The sequence below is a fragment of the Oncorhynchus nerka genome, linkage group LG23, assembly GCF_034236695.1.
Source record: "Oncorhynchus nerka isolate Pitt River linkage group LG23, Oner_Uvic_2.0, whole genome shotgun sequence".
Lineage (NCBI taxonomy): Eukaryota > Metazoa > Chordata > Actinopteri > Salmoniformes > Salmonidae > Oncorhynchus > Oncorhynchus nerka.
The window spans coordinates 33,840,899-33,860,733 of NC_088418.1; the positions used below are offsets into that span (position 1 = coordinate 33,840,899).

Here is a 19,835-nt window from a genome sequence, read left to right on the forward strand (position 1 = left end):
AACTGAGCCGAATTGTACCATAATACGTATTGGTCGAAGAAGAAGCAAATCTAATCACATTTTATTGGTCACATACACATGGTTAGCAGATGTTATTGCCAGTGTAGCGAAATGCTTGTGCATTTAGTTCCAACAGTGCAGCAATATCTAACAATTCCACAACAAATAGCTAATGGAATAAGGAATGGAATAAGAATAAAAAAATATAAATATATGGATGAGCAATGACAGAGCAGCATAGTCTAAGATGCAATATATAGTATAGAATACAGTATAGTCAAGTGAGATGAGTAATGCAAAATATGTAAAAATAGTTAAAGTGACATTATTTAGGTGACTAGTGTTCCATTTATTAAAGTGGACGATTATTTCAAGTCTGCATGTAGGCAGCAGCCTCTTTCTGCTAGTGATGGCTGTTTAACAGTCTGATGGCCTTGAGATAGAAGCTGTTTTTCAGTCTCTCGGGCCCAGCGTTCATGCACCTGTACTGGCCCCGCCTTCTGGATGGTAGCGGGGTGAACAGGCAGTGACTCAGGTGATTGTTGTCCTTGATGATCTTTTTGGCCTTCCTGTGACATCGGGTGCTGTAGGTGTCCTGGAGGGCAGGTTGTTTGCCCCATTGATGCGTTGTGCAGACCGCACCACCCTCTGGAGAGCCCTGCGGTTGTGGGCGGTGCAGTTGCCGTACCAGGTGGTTATATATATATTTTTTTTTTAATTCACCTTTATTTAACCAGGTAGGCAAGTTGAGAACAAGTTCTCATTTACAACTGTGACCTGGCCAAGATAAAGCAAAGCTGTTCGACGCATATAACAACACAGAGTTACACATGGAGCAAAACAAGCATACAGTCAATAATACAGTAGAAAAATAAGTATATTAAACCAAGTGAGCAAATGAGGTGAGATAAATAGGCCATGGTGGCGAAGTAATTACAATATAGCAATTAAAACACTGGAATGGTAGATTTGAGTGTGCAAAGTAAAAATATTGAGGTGCAAAATAAATAAATACTGTACAGTAGGGGAAGAGATAGTTGTTTCGGCTATTTATTGACGGGCTATGTCCAGGTGCAGTGATCTGTGAGCTGCTCTGACAGCTGGTGCATAAAGCTAGTGAGGAAGATAAGTGTTTCCAGTTTCAGAGATTTCTGTAGTTCGTTCCAGTCATTGGCAGCAGAGAACTGGAAGGAGAGGCAGCCAAAGAAAGAATTGATTTTGGGGGTGACCAGAGAGATATACCTGCTGGAGCACGTGCTGCAGGTGGGTGATGCTATGGTGACCAGCGAGCTGAGATAAGGGGGGACTTTACCTAGCAGGGTTTTGCAGATGACCTGGAGCCAGTGGTTTTGGCGACGAGTATGAAGCGAGTGTCACGACTTCCGCCGAGGTTGGCTCTCCTACCCGTTCGGGCGGTGCTCGGCGGTCGTCGTCACCGTCCTACTAGCCACTACCGATCCCTTTTCATTTATCTGTTGGTTTTGTCTGATTGGTTTCACCTGTGTGTTGTTTAGTTAATTAGTGTCTGTATATATTGTAGGTTGTCCCACCCTTGTTTTGTGCGGGATTGTTTATGTTGTCATTATTTTCGTCTATCGGTGTTTTTGTGTTTCTTATTCTCCGGTTACTCTGTTATCCTGTGTTGGATAATTTCACCCTGTGTGTGTTTGGGTTCACCGTGTTTGTTTTGTTCAACGGAGAATAAACTTTATATTGCTATCTGCTCTCTGCGCCTGATTCCACCCACCTTGATTAGACGTGAAAGAATCCCGCACCACCATGGAATCAGCAGGAGCAGCAGCGTCTCCTCTCCCATCGATGGAAGAGAGGGTCCTCCATCATACCAGCGTGCTTCACCGGATTGGTTCTGCTATGGACCAAATGATGGAGAGAATGGATCGATGGGAGAGGAGTGGCCTCCCCACCTCATCTCTAGCAACTCCTTCTCCAGCACCTCCTGTTTCTGCGACCACATCTGGCTCTGGGGCTCTTCGGCTGACACTCCCACGGGAGTTTGACGGATCGGCGGCTGGGTGCCAGGGTTTCCTCCTTCAGCTGGAACTATACCTGGCTACCGTGCGTCCTGCTCCCTCTGGAAAGGAGAGCGTGTGCGCCCTCGTCTCCTGCTTGACTGGGCGAGCCCTCGAGTGGGCCAACGCAGTGTGGAATGGTCCGGACTCGGCTAAGGATAATTACCCAGAGTTCACCCGCCGATTCCAAGCTGTTTTTGACCATCCACCCGAGGGTCGGGTGGCGGGTGAACGGCTGTTTCACCTGCGTCAGGAGACGAGGAGCGTACAGGATTTTGCCCTAGAGTTTAGGACTTTGGCAGCAGGAGCAGGATGGAACGACAGGGCCTTGATTGATCATTTTAGATGTAGTCTCAGTGAGGACGTCCGCAGGGAGCTGGCATGTCGGGACACCACATTCACACTGGATGGACTTATCGATCTGGCTATCCGTCTCGACAACCTGCTGGCTGCTCGCGGGCGTTCGGATCAGGTCCTGTCGTTTCCTATCCCCAGCCCCCCTGTTCCTATCCCTATGGAATTAGGAGGTACGGCTTCAAGGGGGACCAGAGGAGGAGTGTCCTCCTGCACCAGTTGTGGTCGACGAGGGCACACGTCCGACCGGTGCTGGAGGAACTCGTCTAGGAGTCGGGAGGACAGGCGGAACACTGCTCAATCACCCCAGGTGAGTAAGCACCAAACTCATTCAGAGCTTCCTGTCGGTCATGTGTTTCCATTGATTTCTTTCCCTGGGTTTTCCCCATCTTTACAGCATAAGGCGCTAGTCGATTCAGGCGCAGCTGGGAGTTTTATGGATCGTGGGCTTGCGTTAAGGCTAGGGATTCCCCTGGTGTCGTTAGATCGACCTTTCCCCGTGCACTCCTTAGATAGCCGGCCATTAGGGTCAGGAGTGATTAGGGAGGCTACGGTGCCACTGGACATGGTAACGCAGGGTGATCATAAGGAGCAGATTAGCCTGTTCCTTATAGATTCACCTGCGTTTCCAGTGGTGTTGGGGGTTCCCTGGTTAGCTCAACACAACCCGGTGATTTTCTGGCGACAGGGGGCTCTTAAGGGGTGGTCAGAGGAGTGTTCAGGTAGGTGTATAGGAGTTGCCGTTGGTGCAACTACGGTGGAGAGTCCAGACCAAGTTTCCACCGTGCGCATTCCCTCTGAATATGCCGATTTGGCTATCGCCTTCAGTAAAGGGAAGGCGACCCAATTACCACCTCATCGTCGAGAGGACTGCGTGATAAACCTTCTGGAAAACGCTGCACTTCCTAGGAGTCACGTGTACATATGTTTCCGAATCACTGGGACAGGGGTACATTCAGCCCTCCATATCACCCGTCTCCTCAAGCTTCTTTTTTGTGAAGAAGAAGGATGGAGGTCTGCGTCCGTGTATTGATTATAGAGGTCTAAATTCCATCACAGTGGGGTTTAGTTACCCACTACCTCTCATCGCTACGGCAATGGAATCATTTCACGGGGCGCGATTCTTCACAAAACTGGACCTGAGGAGCGAGTATAATCTGGTACGTATCCGGGGAGGAGATGAGTGGAAAACCGCATTTAGTACTACTTCTGGTCATTATGAGTACTGCGTCATGCCATACGGGTTGAAGAATTCTCCAGCCGTTTTCCAATCCTTCGTAGATGAGATTCTCCGAGACCTGCTCGGGCAGGGAGTGGTAGTGTACATTGATGACATCATGATCTATTCTGCCACACGCGCGGAGCATGTGTCTCTGGTGCGTAAAAATACTTGGGCGACTACTGGAGCATGACCTGTATTGCAAGGCGGAGAAATGTGAGTTTTTCAAACAGTCCGTTTCCTTCCTGGGGTATCGTATTTCCACCTCCGGGGTGGTGATGGAGGATGATCGCGTTACAGCCGTGCGTAATTGGCCGACTCCGACCACGGTGAAAGAAGTGCAGCGGTTTTTAGGGTTTGCCAATTACTACCGGAGGTTTATCCGGGGTTTTGGTCAGGTGGCTGCTCCCATCACCTCACTGCTGAAGGGAGGACCGGTGCGCTTGCGCTGGTCAGCAGAGGCGGGCAGAGCTTTCAGTCGTCTGAAGGAGCTGTTCACAAATGCGCCCGTGTTGGCGCATCCGGACCCCTCTTTAGCGTTCATAGTGGAGGTGGATGCGTCAGAGGCTGGGGTTGGAGCCGTGCTGTCCCAACGCTCGGGCGTGCCATCCAAACTCCGTCCGTGTGCTTTCTTTTCAAGCAAGCTTAGCCCAGCGGAGCGAAACTATGATGTGGGGGACCGGGAGTTGTTAGCTGTAGTCAAGGCTCTGAAGGTGTGGAGACATTGGCTTGAGGGGCTAAATACCCTTTTCTCATCTGGACTGACCATCGTAATCTCGAGTACATCCGGGAAGCTAAGAGACTAAATCCACGTCAGGCTAGATGGGCCATGTTTTTACTAGGTTCCAGTTTACCCTCACATATCGGCCAGGCTCCCAAAACACTAAAGCTGACGCACTGTCTCGCCTCTATGATACTGAGGAACGGTCAGTAGAGCCAACTCCCATCATTCCACCGTCATGTCTCGTGGCACCGGTGGTATGGGAGGTGGACGCTGAGATAGAGAGGGCCTCACGGTCAGAACCGGCTCCCCCTAACTGTCCTGTAGGGACCAAGTACGTGCCGAGGGTGGTCCGGGACAAGCTGATTAGGTGGGCTCATACTCTTCCCTCCTCGGGTCATCCTGGTATTAAGAGGACAGTGCAGAGTCTGAGAGGGAGATACTGGTGGCCCACACTGGCTAAAGACGTGAGATTTTATGTCTCCTCCTGCTCAGTGTGTGCTCAGAGCAAGGCTCCTCGGCACCTACCTAGAGGGAAATCCCCGCCCCCGTTCCACAACGGCCGTGGACACATTTATCGGTGGATTTTCTTACCGACCTTCCCCCGTCCCAGGGAAGTACTACGATCCTGGTCGTTGTGGATCGGTTTTCTAAGTCCTGTCGTCTCATTCCGTTGCCCGGTCTTCCTACGGCCCTGCAGACTGCTGAGGCTTTGTTGACCCATGTCTTCCGGCACTATGGGGTGCCTGAGGACATCGTCTCTGATCGGGGTCCCCAATTCACGTCCAGAGTGTGGAGGGCGTTTATGGAGAGACTGGGGGTCTCGGTTAGCTTAACCTCAGGTTTTCACCCCGAGAGTAATGGGCAGGTGGAGCGCGTTAACCAGGATGTGGGCAGGTTTCTGCGATCTTATTGCCGGGACCGGCCTGGTGAGTGGGCTAGGTATGTTCCATGGGCCGAACTAGCCCAGAACTCCTTACGCCACTCCTCTACTAACTTGTCTCCTTTTGAGTGTGTGTTAGGTTACCAGCCGGTCCTGGCTCCATGGCATCAGAGTCAGACCGAGGCTCCTGCGGTGGAGGAATGGGTACAGCGCTCCAAGGACACCTGGAAAGCCGTTCAGGACTCATTACGGTTAGCGGGAGAACGGCAGAAGAGGAGCGCTGACCAACACCGCAGTGAGACCCCCGTGTTTGCACCGGGGGACAGGGTCTGGCTCTCGACCCGAAACCTGTCTCTCCGCCTGCCCTGTCGGAAGCTGGGGCCACAGTGTGTGGGGCCGTTCAAAATCCTGAGGAGAATAAACGATGTGTGTTATAGGTTACAACTTCCTAGGTATTACCGTATTAACCCCTCGTTTCATGTGTCTCTCCTCAGGCCGGTGGTGGCTGGTCCCCTGCAAGAAGGTGAGGTGTCTGAGGTCCCTCCGCCCCCTCTGGACATCGAGGGGCCCCCGGCGTATACAGTTCGAGGCATTCTGGATTCGAGACGCCGGGTGGGGGGCCTACAGTACCTCGTGGACTGGGAGGGGTACGGCCCGGAGGAGAGATGCTGGGTTCCGGTGAGGGACATTTTGGACCCTTCTCTCCTGATAGATTTCCACCGCCTCCACCCGGATCGCCCAGCACCTCGTCCTCCGGGTCGTCCTCGAGGACGGTGGCGGCGCTGCGGGAGCCGCGCGTCAGGGGGGGTACTGTCACGACTTCCGCCGAGGTTGGCTCTCCTACCCGTTCGGGCGGTGCTCGGCGGTCGTCGTCACCGTCCTACTAGCCACTACCGATCCCTTTTCGTTTATCTGTTGGTTTTGTCTGATTGGTTTCACCTGTGTGTTGTTTAGTTAACTAGTGTCTGTATATATTGTAGGTTGTCCCACCCTTGTTTTGTGCGGGATTGTTTATGTTGTCATTATTTTCGTCTATCGGTGTTTTTGTGTTTCTTATTCTCCGGTTACTCTGTTATCCTGTGTTGGATAATTTCACCCTGTGTGTGTTTGGGTTCACCGTGTTTGTTTTGTTCAACGGAGAATAAACTTTATATCGCTATCTGCTCTCTGCGCCTGATTCCACCCACCTTGATTAGACGTGACAGCGAGGGCCAGCCAACGAGAGCGTACAGGTTGCAGTGGTGGGTAGTATATGGGGCTTTGGTGACAAAATGTATGGATGGCACTGTGATAGACTGCATCCAATTTGTTGAGTAGGGTGTTGGAGAAAACATTATACCAAAAGGCCAAAATCTATTGTTGAGGTTGCTTGGTGTTTGGACTAAGGTTGTATTTTTACAAGGGGTACAATTTCTGTTGTTCCGGTTACATTGTAAATCAAATATGTGTGTCTTAAAAAGTTATGATGTGCCCTTTTTGATTGAGATGTGTGTGTGTGTGTGTGTGTGTGTGTTATACCAGTTGATGGATCCTCCAGTCTGAGGTAGTCCCCTCTGGGAAGGTGTAGCAGCTGGTAGATGACCTGTCCGTTAGGGCCTTTGTCTGGGTCCACAGCTGACACGGACAGCAGAGTGGTGCCTGGCTGAGCACCTTCCAGAATCTTCTCTGAGAAGTTGGCCACTCCAAAGGGTCTGAACCGCGGGGCGTTGTCATTCACATCCAGCACGTTCACTATCAGTCTCGCTGTTAATGGTTGAGCGGTAATTGAGAGGGTTATTATTGTAATGAGACAGGAGAGATTAAGAGCATTGTCGTTCAACCTATTTTGAGTCTATTGTACTGATTGAGGTTTGTTTGTAAGGTAAGTATGCTTGTTTTTATCATGAGCTGCAGTAAGTCAATTCCTATCTACTTCTGTTAGTTTGACAAAGTGTTGAATCTTGAGAGACATATAGGGCCACAAAAAGGTGATGAAAAACCAAACAATTCTTTAAAAAAATAGAATTAAGGTGATTTTAGATGAAGACTCACCATTAGGTACGCTGACTGACATGTCAATGACATCACTGGCGTTGTCATGCACCGACACAAGAATCTCAAAGGTGGCCACCAGCTCTCTGTTGAGTGGGTTACGCACAAACACAGCACCTGTGGGAACACACATGCACAGGCACACATTCACAGTTCACATATACAAGCATATAACACAGACACACGCACGCATAGACACACATGCACAGACACACACACACACAGACACACAAGCACAGACACACACACACAGTTTACATACAGTTGACTTATACTGTATACCATGGGTGCCTGTCTGAAAGTGGGGGTGCAAAAAAAATATATAATCCTGCAAATCCGCGCTGTTTCTTCACAAGGGAATCCATATTTATGAACAGAACAAACAAAAAATGTTTAGGTTCTGCCACAATAAATTATACTGAAGTCGATAACTTTTTCTTCATCTAGGCCTATATGCCAACAGTGCACAACTAATTTATTATAACCATTACAGATAACACATCCCAATTGAATATATATTCAGTCAATAAAAAAATCAATACAAAAAAGTACATTTTAAGTGAAATTTTAGAAATTCTAAAGCTAATTTGACCCATGCACTAACAAGTTTCTTCAGTATAAGCAGCTTGACTACTGCTAGTGTACTGTAGCTTTATTCATCTACTGAACTTCAACAAAATATGTTTGTTGAACATTGTTCATTAAGAATTAAACCTCTGAAACAGCCTAAAAACAACCTCAGAGTAGATTTACCCCATTAATGTACTTGGTCATGTAAACTTGTTTTTTCATGTAAGACATCATGCCATTGCACTAATTTAAACATTATGGGGAGGTTATCCTGGACACAGATTGAGCATAGTCCTGGACTAAAAAATGGAAAAAATTATTTCTGGTCGAGGACTAGGTGTAATTTGTGTCCTCGAAACCGCTGCTTAACCCTACATTTGACCGAGCCAAATACATAAGTTTACTCTGATGGTAAATGGACAAGGTAACTTTTAAACATGTGTGACTCATTTCAGGGAACTAGGCGTATGTCCCGCATCACTACTTAACAGGAGAGCGATTTGAACGTAAACTTTTTTTTTGTCAGAAATGTCTTCTGGTACATGTGAACTTTCATATACCTTAATAACAAACGTGCATGCCATCTGCAAATACAATTATTAAATACGAGCCTAGTTGGTTTAGCCAAGGAAAAAGTCAGGAACCTTCCCGCTAGCCATGATTGGCTGAGATAATGGATGGGCTGGACATGCCAAGAGATGAGTTCAGATTGGTCTGCCATGTAGCATTCTTCTGTGTATAACATGAGCCGGTCATTATGTGTAGGTAATCCTTTCTAAAGTAGCTTTATTGGACAATATCCCGTAGTGGAACTGCAAAAGGGTTGCTCTCCACTTTATGGAGGACCAAGTTTTGAAATCTGTGGAATGCCCAGTGGAATTAGAATATGATAGTTAAGGAGATGGAGAAAATTCTGGCGTTTTGATTGCAAATATGCATAGGGAGTCGAAAAGAGAACACACAGAATGCTATTATATAAAACACCTGTCTCTGGATTACGTCTTCAAGCTAAGGGAAATGATGGCATCCGTAACCGGGAGAAGCGTCCATCCATGTATATGGGTAAGATAGTCTAGCTAGCTACATTTTCTGATATTACACATTTCTGATTTTGTCAGAAAGTCATTTTAATTTCAAGTTAAAGTGTACTGTTAGCTATCTAGCTAACGTTAGCTGGCTGGCTCGCTAGCTAACATTATGTGTATTATCTGTGTAGTAAAATGACTCGTATCTCAGAGCCATTATTATGGCTCATTGTTTAGCTAGCTAGCTACATGTCTAAACAAAAAACTCCACTACGCAATTAACCATTTCAATAGAATGTTCATGATGTCACTGTGACAACTGTCGATAGACATAGCTGGTAAATTAGCTCTGGATATTTTCTCCGATTTCAGAGCACTCGTGTCTGAGGGTGCCAGAGCGCAAAATAACTGACGAATTTATGAATTCTCAACACCGTTGAATATGACCGGTGTCAGTAAAAGTTGGCAAAAAAAGAGTATTTAAATTGTTGCCAGTAGCACAGTTACAGTCACCAATGCTACTTGATAACATCAACACAGCCAAACCAGCTCTGCTAGGATGAGTAAAATGGTCAGTGTGAGCTGTTTTCTTCTTTGTGTCTGAAAGTAGCTAGCAAGTTAGTCAACATTAGCCAGTTAGTTTTGGTGCTTGACTGCTGTTGTTAGGTCAGAATGCTCAGATCAAACCTAGTCTTCCACCAGAGAGTCTAACATTCATCTTGAAATCTTTGGTTGTTAAGTACATGGCCTCCCATGTGACCCTTAAAGAGATGAGTGGGGCTAAGGTATAGTGACAATTAGGCACGGTAGGCTTTTGGTTTCTCTCCCTCTAAAAAAAGAAATAAATAATTCTAAATAACAAACTGGCTTTATTTACCACAGTGTGAAAGAGTGATAGCTCCTCTATATGAAGTGAGTTTCTGAAACATTGAGTCCTTATTTGTTGATGTGAAGAAGAAACTGAATAAAAGAGTCCAGCAAGGATAGGGAGGGGAAAAAGGTCGCCCAAATTTTCAAGACCTGATCTACTATATTTATTTGTGAATTTTACTAGTGTATTTAGGCAATTTAATATATTTGTTCAGGCTTGGCCTATTTAGTAGGCAATTTCGCAGCATATTTCAAGCTATATTTGTCAGCGTAAAGTGACTCACTCATTCGTGGCTTTGGATCAAAATAAATAAGTACCAACATTCTTTCTGATAGTCTTTAAAATATAACTGTTTTGACCAAGGTAATCTGCTCATGTTGTGTGTGTTCATTTATTTGTGACATTGTGGTTACAATGAAGAATGTAAAAAAAAGAAAGAAAAAAAGATCCTATTCATAATGATAACCAGATGTGTGTTGCTTGTCATTTTATATTTTGAGGCAATACAAAGCATACACATACAAACATCAACGACATCACACCTTCCCAGACCCAGATCCTGTTTCCTGTATTTATTAGTCTGCATGTCTATTCAACATTTGGCTAAAAATAAACGGTTTATTTTTAGCGAGGAGAACAAGTATTTGATACACTGCCGATTTGCAGGTTTTCCTACTTACAAAGCATGTAGATGCCTGTAATTGTTATCATAGGTTCACTTCAACTGTGAGAAACAGAATCTAAAACAAAAATCCAGAAAATCACATTGTATGATTTTTAAGTAATTAATTAGAATGTTATTGAATGACATAAGTATTTGATACATCAGAAAAGCAGAACTTAATATTTGGTACAGAAAACTTTGTTTGCAATTACAAAGATCATACGTTTCCTGTAGTTCTTGACCAGGTTTGCACACACTGCAGCAGGGATTTTGGCCCACTCCTCCATACAGACCTTCTCAAGATCCTTCATGTTTCGGGGCTGTCGCTGTGCAATAGGACTTTCAGCTCCCTCCAAAGAGTTTCTATTGGGTTAAGGTCTGGAGACTGGCTAGGCCACTCCAGGACCTTGAGATGCTTCTTACGGAGCCACTCCTTAGTGTTTTGGGTCGTTTTCATGCCACGACCCATCTTCAATGCTCTTACTGAGGGAAGGAGGTTGTTGGCCAAGATCTCGCGATACATGGCCCCATCCATCCTCCCCTCAATACGGTGCAGTCGTCCTGTCCCCTTTGCAGAAAAGCATCCCCAAAGAATGATGTTTCCATGTCCATGCTTCACGGTTGAGATGGTGTTCTTGGGGTTGTACTCGTCCTTCTTCTTCCTCCAAACACGGCGAGTGGAGTTTAGACCTAAAAGCTCTATTTTTGACTCATCAGACCACATCACCTTCTCCCATTCCTCCTCTGGATCATCCAGATGGTCATTGGCTAACTTCAGACCGGCCTGGACATGCGCTGGCTTGAGCAGGGGGATTTTAATCCATGACGGCGTAGTGTGTTACTAATGGTTTTCTTTGAGACTGTGGTCCCAGCTCTCTTCAGGTCATTGACCAGGTCCTGCCATGTAGTTCTGGGCTGATCCCTCACCTTCCTCATGATCATTGATGCCCCACGAGGTGAGATATTGCATGGAGCCCCAGACCGAGGGTGAATGACCGTATCTTGAACTTCTTCCATTTTCTAATAATTGCACCAACAGTTGTTGCCTTCTCACCAAGCTGCTTGCCTTATTGTCCTGTAGCCCATCCCAGCCTTGTGCAGGTCTACAATTTTATCCCTGATGTCCTTACACAGCTTTCTTGTCTTGGCCATTGTGGAGAGGTTGGAGTCTGTTTGATTGAGTGTGTGGACAGGTGTCTTTTATACAGGTTACGAGTTCAAACAGGTGCAGTTAATACAGGTAATGAGTGGAGAACAGGAGGGGTTCTTAAAGAAAAACGAACAGGTCTGTGAGAGCCGGAATTCTTACTGGTTGGTAGGTGATCAAATACTTATGTCATGCAATAAAATGCAAAAAATCATACAATGTGATTTTCTGGATTTTTGTTTTAGATTCCGTCTCTCACAGATGAAGTGTACCTATGATAAAAATTACAGACCTCTACATGCTTTGTAAGTAGAAAAACCTGCAAAATCGGCAGTGTATGTCCCCACTGTATGTTTTCACAATGCAATGTGGCACATTGACAAGTCAAATTGCTTTAAAAACTTATTCGGAATCAGTGTTCCTTCCATGGGACGGTTGAGCTAATGTAGGCTATTGCGATTAGCATGAGGTTGTAAGTAACAAGAAAACTGACATTGGCAGAAAGCTTAAATTCTTGTTAATCTAACTGAACTGTCCAATTTACAGTAGCTATTACAGTGAAATAATACCATGCTATTGTTTGAGGAGAGTGCACAATTCTGAACATAAAGAGTTATTAATAAACAAATTAGACATATTTGGGCAGTCTTGATACATTTTTAACAGAATGTAATGGTTCTTTGGATCAGTCTAAAACATACACTGCTGTCGTCTAGTGGCCAAAATGTGTATTGCACCAGGGGCAGGAATAATACATTATGGCCTTTCTCTTGCATTTCAAAGATTATGGTACAAATAAGAATACAAAAGAACGGTTGGTTGTTTCTTTGTGTTATCTTTTCCCAGATCTATTGTGTTATATTCTCCTACATTCTTTTCACATTTCCACAAACTTCAAAGTGTTTCTCATCAAATGGTACCAAGAATTTGCATATCCTTGCTTCAGGGCCTGAGCTACAGGCAGTTAGATATTAGTATGTCATTTCAGGAAGATATATATATTTTTAAAGGGGCGGATCCTTAAGAGGTTTTAAGTAGCCTTCTAATATTAGACAACAAATAAATATACTAAAACAATAACTTCAAAATCAGTCCATTCATCACTGGATTTCTTCAAATTGCTGTGCAGGAAAACGATGTCTTCCACCATGCCTGGTCGCAGGCTCGCAGCTGGCTTCTCTCTGAAACCCACAAATCCATCTGAAGGTGACGCTTTATCCTCTGGAACCACACAATTACCAGGTGGACAGTAGGCCTCTTGAAGTGATAGAGGAAATCAACAAATCCACAAGTATTCTTTCATAATAAGCTGGCCTTATTTTATTTGCAGTTTTGAGCTGCACTGTCCCACTCCGTGGTGGATAACAGCCACTCTTCATTATGTAATGTGCTGTCAGGCACAATAATCCTATTTTTCCAAAATTGTCAGTCCACATGTCAAGCGTAATTGCGCCATTGTATTTACTCAACTCCGGGACCACCCTCCAGCTGATTTTTTTTGCCTGATGCAGGACTCTAGCGCAAAAGGAGAGATGCTGACTGAAACATTCACACCATTAATTTACAAAAGGATAGTCTAATAGCTCGGCTTGGTCTGAAAACTCCAAAAATGTCTGTCACAGTTTAGACTGCTGATAGATGCTGTGGCCAGTCTGTGTTGAGCTCTATTGTAAAGTGTAGCCTAATAGCCAAAAAAGAGCAAACTTTCAATGTACTCTAAAGATTTACATTTCTAACTCAATATCACAGACCACAGATCACAGGCCCCCTATTACAGAACAATCTGGTGGCATTGGTAGAGAGTCGGGCAGAGAATGGAGTGAAAGGGCATTGTACTGTAAGTATGCAACAATTTTGTGGGCCAAGTGTAAATGGTTTTAGCAGCCTTTCCAATAAATTGGAAAACAAAAGAAGCCATCCACCCTTGATGGGCTATCAGCAGGACAATAGACTCTTGCTGAGTTTAAGGACTTTAAATGTATTAATGGATGTTTGTGAGGCATGTCACTTCTCCCATCACTTTTGCATAGCCCACCAAATGCACTGTTTTCTAACCACATCGTGATGGATCCATAACGAATTACTATGGGAATAAATATAATTGAATGACAGAAATATTGGAATAAAGTAGGCTAATGCAATTGAAGGCAACAAATTGTTGCTTACTGAAACACCCAAAGTCATCCAATTGTTATAATAGGATTTGAAGCAATAGTCTACCTGCATTTGGTCAACTATTAAGGACCATTTCGTGTTGCTTTAGACAAGCATGGGGACAGGTCTTGATTAATCAATCACATTTTATTTTCACTGAATCTCCCTTTGGGTATTGATTAGCCTACAATTACGGTGTGGAAATGTTAGGATTAGTTTGCTCTTCACTCGCAGTCGCTTAGTAGTCTAGGCCTAATCCAGACTGGTCACGTTATACAATGCCATATTTTCCGAATGGAAACCCTGAGGCCAACATAGGCTACTGTAAAATGCATTCTAGTTTTTCTTGGAAGAGAAACACAATAATATTAATCAATTTAATTAACCTCTCTAGGATAGAGGGACGGTCGTGTCTCACTGGCCACAAGCCAGGGAAAATGCAGAGCGACAAATTCAAATAAATATAAAAGGCTTTTCGGCAAAAGCATAAGATGCTACTATCTGATGATAGCACAACAGTAAACAAAGAGAGTAGCATATTTCAACCCTGCAGGCGCTACACAAAACGCAGAAATAAAATATAAATCATGCCTTACCTTTGACGAGCTTCTTTTGTTGGCACTCCAAAATGTCCCATAAACATCACAAATGGTCCTTTTGTTCGATTAATTCCATCCATATATATCCAAAATGTGTTTGATCCAGAAAAAAACAGCTTCCAATTTGCGCAAAGTCACTACAAAATATCTCAAAAGTTACCTGTAAACTTTGCCAAAACATTTCAAAATATTTTTGTAATACAACTTTAGGTATTTTTAAACATTAATAATTGATCAAATTGAAGACGGGTCTATCTGTTTTCAATAGAGGACGAGAGGAAACTAACGCTACTTTTCAAGTCTTGCCCAACTCTCAACGGCGTTACCCTTTTCCAAGATGGCCGTACTTCTTCATTGCACAAAGGAATAACCTCAACCAAATTCCGAAGACTGGTGACATCCAGTGGAAGCGGTAGGAACTGCAAACAAGTGCCTAAGAAATATCGTTTCCCCATGAGAATCCATTGAACAGACAGTGACCTCAAAAATAAATCATTCTGAATGGTTAGTCCTCTGTTATACTCACAGACATGATTGAAACAGTTTTAGAAACTTCAGAGTGTTTTATACCCAAATCTACTAATAATATGCATATCTTATATTCTTGGCATGAGTAGCAGGATGTTGAAATTGGGCACGCTATTTATCCAAAAGTGAAAATGCTGCCCCCTATCCCAAAGAGGTTTTAAGCTACATTTCTAATAGTTTACAAACAAATTATAATCAATCCCATATAATCGGTTTTGTTGTGAAGAGGGCACAACAAAACCTATTCCCTCTCAAGAGGAGAAAAGATTTGGCATGGATCCTCAAAAGGTTCTACAGCTGTACCATCGAGAGCATCTTGACTGGTTGCATTACTGCCTGGTATGGCAACTGCTCAGCCTCCGATGGCAAGGCACTACAGAGGGTAGTGTGTACAGCTCACTGGAGCCAAGCTTCCTGCCATCCAGGACTAATGTACCAGGCGATGTCAGAGGAAGGCTCTAAAAATTTTCAAAGACTCCAGCCACCCTAGTCATAGACTGTTCTCTCTGCTACCGCATGGCAAGCGGTACTGGAGTGCCAAGTCTAGGTCCAAGAGGCTTCTAAACAGCTTCTAACCATAAGACTCCTGAACATCTAATCAAATGGCTACCCAGAATATTTGCATTGTCCCCCCTCTTTTACATCGCTGCTACTCTCTGTTGTTATCATCTGTCATCTAATTAGTGGATCACGGCGCCATCTGCTGACCATTTAGGGTATTGAGTTCTCAACCGGTGTGCAAAATTTAATTGACGGGGAAAATCTCACTTCAGCATGAATTGCTGGAATTACAATCTTCAAAAAGTCAGTAACCTTAGCAGTGTTAATTGCTTGTGGAAGCCTATGGCTGTACAATGGCATAGACTTGTTTTGGTAATTTAGCAAGCAAGACGCTCTTATTGCCCAAACCCTTATCACAGTCAAGACACACCTATTTTATAGTATAAAACATAATAAATAGAACAGAATATTTTTTCCAAATGAAAAAAGTTTGCAGTGCGTCTCGCGTCTGGAACAGTAATTCTCAAAGACTGATAATTTGAAACGCGGCTCAATTTTGTGAGTTTAAAGAAAATATTTCAGGGTTACAAACTAAAATCTGTCTTCTTTTCGATATACAGTCATTCGATTTAGTTTATTCTGCCTGTTCTTTGGAACGTTCTAAATGGACAATTCCATATTGAACACTGTATGGTGATGAATTACACCCACAACATCTGTTTGGTGAGGAGGCTTAATGATTCTGTTGAAAATATGCTCTTTCTTTATCAAACAAATGTTTTTGCATATGCTTAATGTGGAACCTATCTATGTTTAGGGGGGTTATAGCATAGCACTAGGCTAACCAATTCTAAATGGCACTAGGTGTTCGCAAGAAAATCGACCAGATGCAATTATTCCAAAACTGCAGCTCATTGCTGGAACACATAATTCCCAACATAACTTTTTATCCCATCCGTTAGATGTATTTCTGTAGGCCAAACGGGAGCTTGTGCGCGCAGGACATGTCAGTTAACAACAAATTCGTATTTACAATTACGGCCTACCCAGATGACACTGGGCCAATTGTGCGCCGCCCTATGGGACTCCCAATCACGGCTGGTTGTGATACAGCCTGCAATCGAACCAGGGTCTTAGACCTCTTTGCCACAAATTCCAATTAGTTTGTTTTTTGTGTGTAAGCTCAACTACAATCTGTTAATTATATAAAATTATATAAAATTGAATGATCTATTTCAATACAGATTAGCTCAAAACATTACTTATCATTGAAAATGACAAATTACCCAATATATCATGATACTTTTCTGGGGAAAAAAAGTGGGGGTGCAAAAACATACTATTTTGAAAGTGCAGCTGCTCCGTTTGCGACATTGTTCAGGCGCCACATATACACATATTTAGAAAAACATCCACACAATCTGACAGGCAACTCAGTAAAGATACAATACTAAACATGATCGACTGTCTGTTGACTACTAACCCGTGTGGAAATCGATGCCGAATGACTCTTGCAGCCCACCAACAGGGTTATTTCCATCATCCTTCGCCTCCACAGAGATGATGTAATATTCCAGCCGGGGTCGTAGGTCAGGGTCCTTCGCGGTGAGCGTTGCCACCACCACGCCCGGTGGTGTAGACTCGTTTATGTTAATAGTTGTCACGGGTTCCAGGAAACGTGGTCGTGAGTCGTTGACATCATCCAGGATGACCGACAGGGTAGCCGTGCCCGACAATGAGGGTGTGCCACGGTCAGTAGCCACGACAACCAGGCGGTAGGAGCCACGCTCCTCGCGGTCAAGGGTGGAGTTTCCCACCAGGACGGCACCAGAGAGGGAGTCAACTACGAAGCGGTCCTGGGCACCGCTCTCCAGCCGGTAAAGCAGCCAGGCATTAGAGCCTGAATCAGCATCACTGGCGGACAGCTGGGTCACCACCACACCTAGAACAGAGAGAAACGAAAGAATAGAGGACACAGAGGTTAGGATTGAAAACAAGGGGCATGTTTCCCAGACATAGATTAAGCCTAGTCCTGAACTAAAAATAATGTTCAGTGGAGAATCTCCATTTAAATAGATTTTTTTTGTGTAGGACTAGGCTTAAAAGGGAAATCTGCAGCTCAAAAAATAACAAAGCGGCACCCCGCCACTGTTTCAATACACAGTTGGGACTGGAGAAATGTAACCACTCTCAAATAGACAGAGCTATGGATGCAAGGGTTTACCATCCATGATATAGAAAGTATAGTTTGAGGCTATACAGTATTTATTTACAATTACATTGTTTACAAAAAATGGAGTAAAACAAGCTTATATTTCGCGTTCTGATGGAGTACGACAGTTGAACTAAGCCTGAGGCATTTCTAAGTTATATTCTCAAGAATCAATGGGTATATATCATTAATTAAAAAGTCAAAAAATCAATGTAGCAATGAATGTATTTGTGGATGTATCAAATCAAACTTTATTTGTCACATGCGCCGAATAGAACAAATGTAGACTTTACCGTGAAATGCTTACTTACAAGCTCTTAACCAACAGTGCAGTTCAAGAAGAAGAAAATATTTACCAAGCAGACTAAAATAAAATGTAATAATAAAAAGTAACATAATAAGAAGAAAAACTTAGGACACTAGAGAGGCCTTTCTACTGACTCTGAAAACCACCAAAAGAAATATGCCCAGGGTCCCTGCTCATCTGTGTGAGAATCCTGCATGGAAGCATGAGGACTGCAGATGTGGCCAGGGCAATAAATTGCAATGTCCGTACAGTGAGATTCCTAAGACAGTGCTACAGGGAGACAGGACGGACAGCCGATCTTCCTCGCAGTGGCAGACCATGTGTAACAACACCTGTACAGGATCAGTACATCCGAACGTCACACCTGTGGGACAGGTACAGGATGGCAACAACAACTTTCAGAGTTACACCAGCAACGCACAATCCCTCCATCAGTGCTCAGACTGTCCGCAATAGGCTGAGAGAGGCTGGACTGAGGGCTTGTAGGCCTGTTGTAAGGCAGGTCCTCACCATACATCACCGGCAACAACGTCGCCTATGGGTACAAACCCACCGTCACTGGACCAAACAGGACTGGCAAAAAGAGCTCTTCACTGATGAGTCATTGTTTTGTCTCACCAGGGGTGATGGTCGGATTCACGTTTGTTGTGGAAGGAATGAGTGTTACACCGAGGCCTGTACTCTAGAGCGGGATCGATTTGGAGGTGGTTGATCCGTCATGGTCTGGGACGGTGTGTCACAGCATCATCGGACTGAGCTTGTTGTCATTGCAGGCAATCTCAATGCTATGCGTTACAGGGAAGACATCCTCCTCCCTCATGTGCTACCCTTCCTGCATGCTCATCCTGACATGATCCTCAGCATGACAATGCCACTAGCCATACTGCTTGTTCTGTGTGTGATTTCCTGCAAGACAGGAATGTCAGTGTTCTGCTATGGCCAGCGAAGAGCACGATCTCAATCCCATTAAGCACGCCTGGGACCTGTTGGATTGGAGGGTGAGAGCTAGGGCCATTCCCCCAGAAATGCCTGGGAGGTCTTGGTGTCTTGGTGGAAGAGTTGGGTAACATCCCACAGCAAGAACTGGCAAATCTGGTGCAGTCCATGAGGAGGAAATGCACTGCAGTACTTTAATGCAGCTGGTGCCCACACCAGATACTGACTGTTACTTTTGATTTTGACCCCCCCCCCCCACCCCCTTTGTTCTGGGACACATTATTCAATTTCTGTTAGTCAGATATCTGTGAACTTGTTCAGTTTATGTTTCAGTTGTTGAAACGTGTTATGTTCATACAAATATCTACACATGTTAAGTTTGCTGGGGGAAAAAACACAGTTGACAGTTTTTATGCTGAGTTTATTTACATGCATGCATGCACGTACATACACATGCATGAATGCATGCATAGTCACACAGACACACATACACATGTTGTGTTCTTCTATCCTTGTGGGAACCTAAAATGTATTGCCATTCAAAATCATATTTCCCTAACCCCTAACTCTGAACCTAACCCAGAACGACAACATAACCCTAATCTTAACCTGTAACCAAATCCCATAATCCTAACCCCTAAATTTAAAAATAGCCTTTGTCCTCAAGGGGAAGCAGGAAATGTCCCCACGAGAGAGACATTTTCTTCTTTTACTATCTTTGTTGGGACTTTGGAGGACTTTAGGTCCCCATAAGGATTGAAGAACCAACCCACACACACCACCATCCATCCACCCACCCATCAACACACTCACCAGTGGGGCTGTTCTCAGGGAGGTGCACAGTGAGGCTGGGGGGGTTAAAGACAGGAGGGTTGTCGTTCTGGTCCATGATTGTCACAGTGAGGGGCACGCTGCTGTTGAGTCCTCCCACATCCTCCCCCACCAGGAGCAGCTCCACCCGCGGCTCCACAAACGCCTCGCGGTCCAACAGAGCCTTCTGTCGCACACGAACTACACCTGCAGGGGGGAACAGGGGAGAGGTACAAGCAGTAGGATAATTGGTGATGAAGTAAGCATGTCACT

General features: G+C 44.6%; 1 protein-coding gene across 1 annotated transcript in view; it reads right to left on the bottom strand.

The window, feature by feature from the left end:
* LOC115107209 (cadherin-23-like) overlaps positions 1-19,835 on the bottom strand; it is a 578,454-nt gene that overhangs the window by 56,600 nt on the left and 502,019 nt on the right. The window contains exons 45-48 of the mRNA XM_065008058.1: positions 19,566-19,769; positions 16,781-17,239; positions 7,239-7,355; positions 6,726-6,950 (exon numbers count right to left, since the gene is read on the bottom strand). Coding sequence (XP_064864130.1) covers positions 6,726-6,950; positions 7,239-7,355; positions 16,781-17,239; positions 19,566-19,769 — 1,005 coding nt within the window. The remainder of the gene's footprint in view (positions 1-6,725; positions 6,951-7,238; positions 7,356-16,780; positions 17,240-19,565; positions 19,770-19,835) is intronic.